Source organism: Panthera uncia, chromosome B1 (genome assembly GCF_023721935.1).
Source record: "Panthera uncia isolate 11264 chromosome B1, Puncia_PCG_1.0, whole genome shotgun sequence".
NCBI classification, from domain to species: Eukaryota; Metazoa; Chordata; class Mammalia; order Carnivora; family Felidae; genus Panthera; species Panthera uncia.
The window spans coordinates 34,883,983-34,896,394 of record NC_064811.1 but is presented as its reverse complement, the minus strand read 5'-3'; the positions used below and the strand labels follow the sequence as shown (position 1 = coordinate 34,896,394).

Here is a 12,412-nt window from a genome sequence, read left to right as displayed (position 1 = left end):
TGACTGAGCCACCCAGGCACCCCCGTATATTCATGTTTGTCTAGAGAAAGGTATGTGACGATGCATCAATTAGTATTCCTCAGCTGAAGAAAGTGGCATGTGATGAGAGAATGTCAGCTCACCTGTTATATAGCTCTATCTGGCTTGTTACAAACTTGCATTGATTTTATAATTGATACAAAACACCGTCCACTGAATATGTATTTAAAAGTTTCTTAGACGTGCACATTTTTGCAGCCAGCCACATCTTCCAGTGTATCTCTTCAACGATGAATTTTGAGGGAACGTTTGGGTGGAGGCAGAGAGCCCCTAGGGGGTAGTAGGAGGACAGGTGGATTGAGAGTGAAGGAAGTGCAGAAAGGTCGGTTAAGGGAAGGAGGTAGATCAATTCAATTGTGCAGAAAGAAGCCTTGGGAGCAAGGATGCGAGGAAGGAGCAGAGGGAAAAGGGGGACATGAAGCAGGTTTGGAGGATTGTTTTCCATGGTTCTGTGAAAGTACTACAGGTTTCTACCCTCATTAGTGGAGCAAAGACTCCCTGGCTGGTCTGCTGAGTTTGGGAAGCCTGTTATGACACTTCCATCCTGTTCAGTGGGACCCAGTAGAGTGGTTCAGGGCTATTTTTAGATGTGAACGAACAAACATCTGCGAAGTGGCAGCATTTCAAGGAGGGCTCGTTTAGATTACAGATCTGGAAGGGGTGGCCTGGAGCTGACATCAGAGGACACTCATGTTAGTGCATCCGATGGTTACATAAACATTTCCAACTGCTCACGCTGGCTATATATATATATATATAGTCCATACACTGGAATCATTTTAGGAACTTACAAAACTGAGAAGTCTATTTTAAGCAAGTGTTTAAAGAGTTCATTGGCACCGTTTAATATAGCTGTTTCTTACTGAGTTATAATTCACATAGCATAAATTCATTATTTTCAAGTATACATTGGTTTTTTCATGTATTTATAGTTATACACCATCACCACTGATTCCAGAATATTCTCATCACCCCAAAAAGAAACTCCATACATATAGGCATTAAATCCCCACTCCTCTCTTCCACAAGCCTCCAACATCCACTAATCTACATTCTGTATCTATGGATTTATCTATTCTTGGCATTTTATACAAATCAGATCATACAATATGTGGCCTTTTATGTCTGGCTTCCATTTAGCATACTTCAGGATTCATTTTGCTGTAGCATGTATCAGCATTTCATTCCTTTTTATGGCTCAATAATATTCCATCATGTGGATGTGCCCCATTTCATTCAACCATTCATTAATTTATGGGCATTTGGGTTGTTTCTACTTTTTGGGTATTATGAATGAATAATGCTACAATAAACATTTGTGTACAAGCTTTTATGTGAACATATGTTTTCAGTTCTCTTAGGTACGTACTTAGGTGTGGAATTTGTGAGTCATATGGTAACTATGTGCTTAACTTTCTGAGGAATTACCAACTTGTTTTGTCATATAGCTCTTTTTTAAACATTGTGTATCTGTTGTTTTTAACATGGGACTTACTGGGGAGGCAGGGTTGTATCTTTAGTAAATCTATGTAACTATTACTGAGGCTTCATATGGTCCCAAACACATTAGTGAATCCAGCTTTCCATCCAGCAAGTATTCACTGAGTGCCTTTGTATCACTCTTTTGTAACACGGGGTATTCAGCAGTGAACAGAATAGAAAATGTTCCCATTGTCACAGCTCTTGGGCAGGAGATGGCCCTTACATAAATTGTCTCTCAACTAAATACATAGTAGAACTGCCTTAATACTCTGAAGGAAAAGTGCAGAAAGCTTATTTGGACTTGAGGGGAGTGGTAAAGGAGTGGGTGTCATGAAGTGTCCCTTGAAAAGTTGTGTTAAAGCTGAGATCTGGAACTTATGTAGGAGTTATCTAGGTGAGGATGGAGGGAAAGAAGGTTCCAGTCATGGAAATGTGCAAAGGATTTGAGGCAGGAAACAGCATGTTGCTTTCACCACAGGGTATGAGGGGCAGAGGGAGCTATGGGAGGTGGTGGTAGACTAGACAGGAGCTGTTAATCAAAGGCCTTCTAGATGTTTGGACTTGTTTTATGAACCAAGGGGAGCCAGTTGAAGAGTTTTGAGCAAGGGGTGACCTCATCGTTTATATGTATATTATATATGTATATTTTATATATATTTATATGTCTATTTATATGTATGTAATATACATATAAATATATATAATATATATTTATATTATAATTTATATTATATTGCATATATATGTATATATATACATATTTTATATGTATATAATATACATATAAATATATATAATATATATGTAAATATATATAAATATATAATATATAAAATATATATATAATATATAATATATAAATAACATAATATATATATCGCTTATATATATAAATATATATATTTGTATGTAAGGATATGTGGACTGATACATAATAATCCATAGTTGTACAAATATAGATAATCATTACATATAGTTATTATAGCTATGCTATAGACACTAAATTTGAAAGAGATCAGGAATGAATGTGGGAAACTAATGGTGAGGCTAATGCAGATCTCTAGCTGGGGGCACATGATGGTTGCTTCAAGTAGGGGTGCTGGTGTTGGTGATGGTGGAGGAGATGCAGAATTGGAGATGCTCAAGACATAGAATCAACAGGAAATTTTTAGTAGTAAAACGTCTTCCTAATTTTCAGTGATTTTTTTTTTTTTTTTTTTTTACATAAGAGCAGAAGAGATTTTAAAAATAAAGAGATGAACAGTGAGGCATATGAGAACAATAAAACCACCTCAAACAACAATATAGCATCACTAATCAGGAGAATTTAAGTTTCTTAAAAGTATTGCTACAAAAACAGTGAGAAAACCTTATCTAAATTAATAAGTAAATTTAACAAAATTACCAGATAGCAAGGTCATTGTATGAAAGTTTAATTCATTTCTATAGACTACCAGTGACCAGTGGGAAATGAAGTAAATACACCATTTACAATATAAGAAAAAGTTATCAAATATCAATAGATAAATCTAATGAAAGACTCCTATACAGTAACCTACAAAAACAAATCTGAGAAAAATTAATGAAGATGTAAATAAATACAGAGATAGAGGTTGTCCAGGGATTGAAAGACTCAAGCCCCACATCAAAAATCTCAGGAGGTATTGTTTTAAGAATTAATGATTTGATTCTAAAATTTATGTGGAAATGCAAAGGACATAGAATAGCCAAAACTACATTAAAAAAGAACAAAAGAGAAGATTTACTTGATGTCAAAACTTGCCATAAAGTTACAATAATCAAGATGGCATGTATTGTGAAGATATGCAAATTGATCAGTAAAATAAATACAGAGTCTAGAAATCTATCTAGTACAGCACCACGTTACTTTAATTAGGAAAATGTAAAATCTTTTTTTTTTTTTAATTTTCACCTTAAGGAGAAATATATGTTTTCTTTCTCCAGATTTTTATTTAAATTGCAGTTAGTTAACATACAGTATAATATTAGTTTCAGGTGTAGAATTTAATGATTCGTCACTTACAGATAGACAGAATCTCAGGTACACACATACTGTATGAGTCCATGTATACGAAATGTAAGACTAATCTATGGTGACTAATTTATATTTGCCTCTAGAGATGGAGGGATGGATTGTAAAAGAGCGTGAGGGATCTTTCTGAAGTTTTATATGTTGTGATGAGTGGTAGATTCACAGGTGTTTACAGTTTTCAAAACTCATTGAACACTTAAGATCTGTACATTTTTTTATACCTCAGTTAATAAAAGAAGACCTCGTAGGCATGAGCCAGGCAGTTGCCCTAAATAAGGGAAGCAGGCTGGGTATGAGAACACAGGAAACCATGAATGCGGTGAGCCCCATGGAGAAAGATGGCCACTGCTCTGTTCGAGGCTTAGGCGGGAATTGAGTGACCTTCTGAGCTTTCCAGATAAGCTGAAGTCTTCATTTTCATGCCAAATTTCAATTCTAGAAATATTGGGCACTGATTTTTTTTAAAAACCTAAGTACTGCAATTGAGAGAATATATGAGATAGGATCAGAAGAAACTAAATGGCAGTAAAGGACTCTGGCTGCTGTTGAATAATATTTTTCTAATTTAAAATACTGCAAATTTGACCCCATTATGCAGTGTCAGTTAATCTTAGTTATAGTTGATTTGAGCAGCACTTGGCTAGCTGTCTTTGTTGAGAAGTGTACTTACTATATTGTAGCTACTGGATTAAGCCATTAAAAGGCAGAGCCCTCTCATTTATTCTTTATTCTTTGTAACAACTAATTGTGAGAAAGACACTGCTAAGCAGCGACAGACGACATCTGTACCCGTGGCCTTTTACTCTGTCTCATGCCCTGACCCTCTTGTACTCAGGGAACAGCATGAAGGAGCAGGTGTAGTCCTGGGATCAGTTTGATAAACTCTGCGGGCATTAGAGTTTTGTTTTAGAATGTAGTGATCACTTTTGGATGCCTGCGGTTCAGATCCTTGACCCATAACTGTACAATATTGTAAAAATTGGAACTTTAACTTGGTCATATAGTTATAGAAATTGTACTGGAAATATTTTAGTGTTAGCTCTTCAACGTGGAATTATTATTGTTTTAATTTAATGAAGTGGATTCACCAAAATGCACTGTAGGATATTCATTGTTGGACTTATTCATTTCTTTAACAAACATTTGAGTGTCTTACTAGGAGTGCTGTGAGGTACCATGAGAAAATGAATAAGACACAGCCTTGTGTTCAGGGAATTTTGAAAAGCAAAAAAGATTGTATTTACATTAAACTAATTTATATCGTAATACTGACTGCAAGACCTGTTGGTATGTGACTAATGCTGTTTTTGCTGTTTAACATTTTGGAGGTTATTATCATTGTGATTTACCTCAGAGGGCTCAGGTTTCAACTTTTCTAACATCAAAAGAATCTGAATCTAAAGTTTTGTACCTATCAATTATTTCTCCTGCATATATTTACTGAGTAGCTCCTTTGCACCAGGAACTGTGCTGTTTCCAGGGAGTATTATTAAATGGTGCAAATACTGGCTTTGCCCTCATGCAGTTTACTGTGGGGATAATTTGTTGACTGACCTTGACCTATTCCTTAAGTACTAAGTGCTGTACTTTCTACCTTGCATTATTATCTTTACTGGTTTTTTTTTTTTTATTTTATCTTTTAGTGTCTATTGGTATATTCAATATTATGCCACAGACACATACTGGGGATGAAAAAAGATGTACTGAGCAACGTTACTGCTGTGAAGCAATAATAAGACACTAATAAAGTATCCCTCTATCATAATTTAATAGTAGCCTCTTCTTTCATTTCTTCTCAGTAAACCAAATATGGAAACTTACGCAATTTTGCCCTATTAGAAAACTAAAGGCGCAAATTCTTTATCTGTTTATGTGTTAAATTTTTACTAACCAATGTGAAATCTGTTTCTTCTGTGCCTGTAAACCTTTCTTTTTTTTTTTTAAACATTGCTACTGTATGGCTTCTGAAATGCTCTTTTAGCTTGCCACTCCCTTTTCACATCATCTGTGTGGCTTTCTCCTCCATCCGTGGCCTGTAATTCTTCTTTGTGCTCAAGAAAGCCCCTGAGCACCAGTGAGATTACCCTCTGCTAGTAATGTTTTATTGTGGGATCTAAAATGTGCATGGGTTGTTTTTTTAATTCTGTGTGAAATTTTATAGCATCTTTGCTGTCATAATTAATTTTTAAATCTATAAAAATTGCTGCTGGTTCATTTTTTGAAGCTGTCCATTTAAAATGATCATTTCCTCAGAAGCAGGCTTTTAATAAGTAGTAAAAATGTTTCTAAAAATGTCACCTTTTCTTTTTCCAGTTTTGAGAAATGGTGCTTGGGAAATTGTGCACTGGGAAAAGGTACGCATTGATTTTTATTTTGTTCCAGAAGAAGTGCATCGATGTGTACTCTAATAGATATAATTTTTGTGTGTGATGTAAACAAATGTCATGAATTCTGATATGAAAGCTGTTTAGTAATTAATGTTGTAAACATACATGGAGTCTTTAGTCACTCTCATTTAATTCTGAAATATGCTAGAAAGACTTGAAAAGTAATATTTGGAATTCTTTGTTTTTCATAGTATATTTTGAGTACTGTTTTTCATAGATTTCATTTAACCATGAACTGTTTTGTGTTGAAACTTTTTGCTTTAATCATCTACTGTCCAAGCAAAACTAAGAATTAGAGTTCCTTAAAAAAAAAAAAAAAAAAAAAAAAAAAAAAACTTACTAACCTAAACATCATTTTCTAATGAACTGGAAATCAATTCCATAGTCTCGAGAGGTTAACACGCTCACAGGACGTGTAACATGGCAGTTAGTGAGTTGAGTCATCATTTAACATGTGTTATCTAAGTGCTTTTAAGACCTCAGTTTCAAAAGGTAAGCAATTGTTACTAGTTCTCCCTTAGTCCTGGAAGACCATTAACTCTAGTCTAACTAGAGTCTAACTCTATTCGCAAGCAAAGAACCTTTATAACTTGGTGAAAGACTTTTGGAGGCAAAGCCACTCTACCTGGGGGATTTTGTTTTCTGAGATTGCTAGGAACAGCTTAGGTGTCCCACTCAGCTGGTTACTTGCCTTCCAGTATTTCCCAGCAGCTTGAAGGCCATTCCCTTAATTCTGCCCTGTGATGTTCATAGTCACCTTGTGTCCCTGCAGGGAACAAATTCCCTCTCAGTTGATTGCATTTTTCTCATTTTAAATCAGTGGCCAAAATAAAGATTGACATCTCCCTTCCTCCGTGTTTAAAAACTCACTACTCTCTCTGGTCTTTGACATAAAAGTAACAAAGAGGAAAATACCTTGACTGTGCTTTCCTTAGTCCTGTCATAGTCACCACTCAGAGAAGCACAATAAAAAAATGAAAAAGCTCAAAAAATTGCTTCAAAAGAAGTTTCCTTTTGCTCTTCTTTGGCACTTGTGGATTTAAACATTTTAGAAGATTGGTAGGATGTAATCAAGTATGACGAATTGAATTGTATTATAAATGTGTATCATTTACTAGGTTTGTCATAGTTATTAGCTTAGACACGTTTCTTAATAAATTGATATATCAGTTTCTTACCATCTTATCCAAAGTAAGCAGTCATAAAGTCAGGAGATAAGCATGCATGACTTTCCTCTAAAATTAGCCTATTACAATGTCTTATTTTACTGATGTCTTTTTTTTTTTCATTATTTCAAGATTGAGTGAATTACTGTAACTCAGTTTTTCACAGACAGGAAATCAGCAGCCCATGATTACCCATAATGTTAGCATTCTTTGTTGTCTTGGGGATCAGTGCCACACCCTCCCTGCGCATCCCACTTACAGAAGCAGAGGAATAAAATTTAAAGTGTTGCCAAAAGTTACCCAGCCAGCATGAACTGATGTTACTTAATAATTTGTATTAGATACTTAATTAGCTAGAATTTTTAAAAGTTGGCTCAATGATGAATTCAAGATAAATACTCAAAAATTAACAGCATTTCTTTTGTTGGAGATATCAAATTAGAAAAATACAATGAAAGATCTCATTCCCAGTGGCATGTGAGATGCTTACAAATAAATTTAAGGTATGTATATGACCTTTGTAAAGACAACATCAAAGCTTTTTAGGTGTTAAGGATTGACATAAATGGGCAATTATGTCAAATTCCTAGCAAAACCAAAAGTACCAGTTGTTCCAAAGTATTGGTGTAATATAATCCCAGGGAAATTATTATTTTTTCCTCAAGAGTTGACTAAATTATTCATCTTAATTTCAAAAAGAAACAGTCAAGAAAATAGAAGAATATTTTGGGAAAATGAGCTGTGTGCAAGGATGAGTAAAATGGAGAGCAGAAGTTATTAAGATAGTATGGTTCTGTTGCCAAAATAGGCATTGATAAATAGAGTAAAATAGACTAGAAGAAAAGGGACAAGGATGCCCTGAAATAAAGCCCATTTAATATTTAATAAAGAGGGCAAAAAATCATTGATAAAATAATTATTTAATAAATGATGTTGGAAATCACCAACTTGCAAGTTTCAAGAAATAATGCAGTTTATATCTAAGTCACATCCCATGCTAAAATAAATTCCAACTGGCTTAAATGTTAAAATGTTGGTCTTGAAAAACATACAAATAGAATAAAGACTTTAAGAAATATTTGGAGAAGAGCAAGATCTCAAGCTGTCTGGAATTTGATCCTATAAATTTTTTTAAAAATGCACAGCAAAAGCACAAATAAGGCACAATAGGGAAAAATAGTTGTGCCAAATAGGACAAAAGATTGAAATTGTTATATAAATAGGAAATAAAAGTTGGCAATAAGCAAGAAGATCTGTAGTAAGCAACCAGACTCAGTGTAATATTCAACCTAGTTATGAAAGTTGCAAATTTAAGCAATATTGGTGTCTCATTTGCTATACTTCTACTTTACTTAAGATTTTTTGTTTTATGAAGTAGTTCGTTCACATACTATTGTGGATTAATAATTTAGGTCTTCATATTGAGAATCATAAAAAGGGGATTCTGGGAATTTAACCTGAGAAAATAATGATTAAGTAGAGGAAAAAACCTGTACATGCATAAAAATATTTATTGTAACATTTTTTATAACGATGAAAAGGTAGACTAATGTGGATATCCACCATTAAGGAAAGTGTTTTTTAATTTTTTTTTTAACCTTTATTTTTGAGAGACAGAGACAGAGAGTGATCAGGGGAGGGGCAGAGAGAGAGGGAGACACAGAATCCGAAGCAGGATCCAGGCTCTGAGCTGTCAGCACAGAGCCCGACATGGGGCTCAAACCCACGAACTGTGAGATCATGACCTGAGCCAAAGTCAGACACCCAACTGACTGAGCCACCCAGGTGCCCTGGGAAAATGTTTTTTAAATTACAACATTCTACACTCTGGCATATTTTGTGATAAGTAAAAGCTGTAATTTCAAATACTGTGGCATCATAGAAAGATTTTATACCATTCATTCAGCAAATATTTATTGAGTGTATGTGCCAAGCAATGAACAGCAAGCAAGACATATGAGGGTCCCTGTGTCATGAAATATAATCATAGGTGAGAAGAACAGAGGCATTTATGCTAAGATGTCAACTATGTAAAAATGGTTTATTGAACACTGAGTAGATAGGCAAGCAGCCTTGCTTGTTGGGTTAGCCAGGTTGTGGGACAAGTCTTCTCTTTAGCTTATGTCACATTTTGTACAATTAAAAATAAAATCAATAAACTGAAACCAAGAGTCTGGTCCTCATGCCAGGGTAATACAATAAGCATATTACCCTTACCGGCGCTAATGGGGCTTTCTTTCAGGACTTGATTTCTTTGTTTTTCTAAATGTGTGGCTACTGCAGCTACCTTTTAATTGTCCTCAGAGGACCTACAGTTTTGCACAGCATACGTCCAGTCATTCACAGATGGGCACACTTCAGCTCTCAGACGTTAATAGTTCATCTCTCCAGTTTTACCCTGAAGACTTTTCTCTGTTGCACAAACTGTCTGACTTCCAAAGCAAGTATTGCAGTGACAAAGCCGTATACAAGGCACTGCATCTCCATTCTTGACGTGTAAGCTACTGCCTTCCATGGCCCTGACCGCAAAGTCTAGTTCTTCAAATTGAGATGCAGCTGAAATTGTTCACAGGTTTTGGAGATAGTTGCAGGTGGAGAATTTAGGAGGGATCTTAGACTCAGCACATTCTCCTGGCTTTGTAGAGAAGTATGGAGTGGTGGGCTCTTTGCAGGTGTACAGGTCACTCCCTAAAGCTGCTTTAAGACATGAAGTTTCCAGCATGAAATGCTTTTGTTTGGATTTAGAATTTATATCTCCAAAAATTTCTTAGTAAAAATATTAATATGCTGGGGTCTGTAATTGGACAAAGATTCTAAATCAGTCCATTACAGTTTGATAAACTTACTCTTTTACATAATCCTCAGTTGTAGGTATGAATGTCAGTGACTTGAGAAGGCTCAAGGTGATGGTCTAAAGCCCTGAATATTTCCTTAACATCAGTATTTGAGGAACTAAGTGCTCTGTCATGATGTTCCTCCACTGAGAACATGTGGTCAAGCAATTTGTACCAACTTGACTTTCTCTTCTGTCCATTAATCTTATGCACACACTAGGCTGGAAAGGGGGAATGCCATTTTAGGAATGCAAAACCAAAAAAAGAAAGAGAGGTGCTTGGTCGTGTTTGAGAAGCGATCTAAAACAGGCATCATAAGGAGGGGGCAGGTAAGTTCCCTGCTGTCCTCATAGTACTGCAAGAACTGCTTTAGCTCTCGGTGGTGAGCCTTTGGTTTTCACAGGCCCCTGAGTAACTAACTACTTCATACCACTGTGTAAGGTGCTAATAGTTTCTTTCAGTCCTCAGTTGAATGACCACAAACCTGGCTTTTGTCTTAACAATGAATAAAGATGTGGAAAAGCAGTGGGATCAGTAAGGGATTTTTGTAAGTCTCACTGTTAAACTCTTACACTATAATGTGGACAACTATTCGATTTTATGAAGCATATAGTCTGATTGGGTAGCAAACATTAACATGCAATAGGAGATTAAAGAACATTTAAATGGTAGCCTGGGTAACATTCTCTCCAAATGCCGTAGCTCCACTGACCTTATACTTCTTGATCTTGGGTGCGATCAGAGTACAATCACAACACATAACAGGCCTGTTTACACCTATACTTGCTGGGGTTTTGTTACTTCCCCTTTTTTGAGGGTTGGTGTGTTTGATTCCAACGTCCCTGGAAATTTGTCCGTTTCCAATCATCCAGATTTCAGCTAAAATCTCCCTTGAATTGGAGCTTCCCTACCTGGATAGCCAACATACATACCATACACGAGAAGACCCCCTCCAACCTTGCCTAACTTCCTCCCCCGGCATGTAAAGTAACCACAGTGGTCTGTCTCTGCAATAATTTCTTATTGTGATTCCTGCTGAGGACACAATTCTCTCCTCCCCCCCCATCCAATAAAGTGTTATTTTAGGGTTCAAGGAAAAGTTGAGAGAGGAAAGAACAAAAAGGCTTTAACAATAACAAAAAAAGACTTTTCTTCTCTTGATTAAATATTGAAGCTTATTTGGAGGTTTATTTGGCTCCTAACAGGGCACTTTCGTGATCTAATGAGAGTGGTTATCAGTGTAACTTGGTCCAGTTGTGACTTAGTTGGAGTCCTAATGTTTGCTCAAAACTCTATGACACACCTATCACTTAAATCACCTCTAGAAAGGTTCTGGGCTTATTATATCTTTAATGTGTCTTTAGGACATGTTCACAAAAATGCTACTGGGTAGAAAAGCCAGGAAGATATTAAGCTGTTTTTTTTTTTTTAATTTAAAATACAACATAGGTTTACTATATTTACTTACGCAAAATCAAGCTTTGCAGCCAGTCAGATAAGGGTTTGAGTCTAACCTCTTCCTCTCACTGTAATCTTAGAAAAATAACTTAGAAGCTAATAAGACTCTTTTTTTTTTCCTCTCTAAACTGTAAATTATAACCAAAACCTATTTTATAGGACCATCATGAGGAATAATGATCATATATATGGTAGTTAGCTTTTCCAGTTGCACTGAGATTTCCTTAAGCAGGGTAAAGATCACCTTTGGTAAATTCCTCCTTTTTATTTTTATGTCATAGAGAATGTGAGAAGTTGAGATGTCAGTGGATAAAATGGATGGATTTATTAAGCTAAGCCCTGTAGTTGGAAAAAAAAGATACAGTGTTCATATTTTAAAGGACTGTCCCATCCTTGGCCTCACTCCTAGATCATTTTATGCCATTTTGTGAAGATAAGTGGTTCTTGTTTGCCAGTAACCATTTTTTACTGTGTTCTATGCTTAAATACAGTGGGTTGTATATTTGTAACTATCTTTCAATGCAGATAATTAACCAATTCCCAGTTTTCTTTCAGGTAAATGTTGGAGATATAGTTATAATAAAAGGCAAAGAGTATATACCTGCTGACACTGTACTTCTCTCATCAAGGTAGAGATTACCTACTGATGCTCAAACAGTGTAGAGGATGGTTTCTCTACCCTGCATTGACCTTGTGATTTCTCCAAGGAAATAAGGAATAAACGAAGAATTTCAAACCTCTCTAATGATTTTGAATTAAACATTAAAAAATTGATTGGACTTAATGGACTCTTTCTTATTTGCCATATAGAATAAGTGATAGGTACTATCCTGTGTAATTCAAAAGTTATCATTACAATTAGAAGTCTGCTCTCTCTCTGGCTACATCCAGATCCTTGTGTGTGGACCACTAACTCATGAGATTTCCTGTTGTTTATTTTATATAATACATGGATGGGGTTCTGTTGATTTTTATCTTGCAGTCCTTGTTCAT

At 35.6% G+C, this 12,412-nt stretch overlaps 1 protein-coding gene across 6 annotated transcripts in view; it reads left to right on the top strand.

The window, feature by feature from the left end:
• ATP8A1 (ATPase phospholipid transporting 8A1) overlaps positions 1-12,412 on the top strand; it is a 229,420-nt gene that overhangs the window by 54,354 nt on the left and 162,654 nt on the right. For 3 of the 6 annotated variants that reach the window (XM_049630436.1, XM_049630437.1, XM_049630438.1), the window contains exons 6-7: positions 5,888-5,928; positions 11,975-12,048. In XM_049630436.1, coding sequence (XP_049486393.1) covers positions 5,888-5,928; positions 11,975-12,048 — 115 coding nt within the window. The remainder of the gene's footprint in view (positions 1-5,887; positions 5,929-11,974; positions 12,049-12,412) is intronic. The other 3 variants (XM_049630441.1, XM_049630439.1, XM_049630440.1) reach the window with 1 other exon arrangement.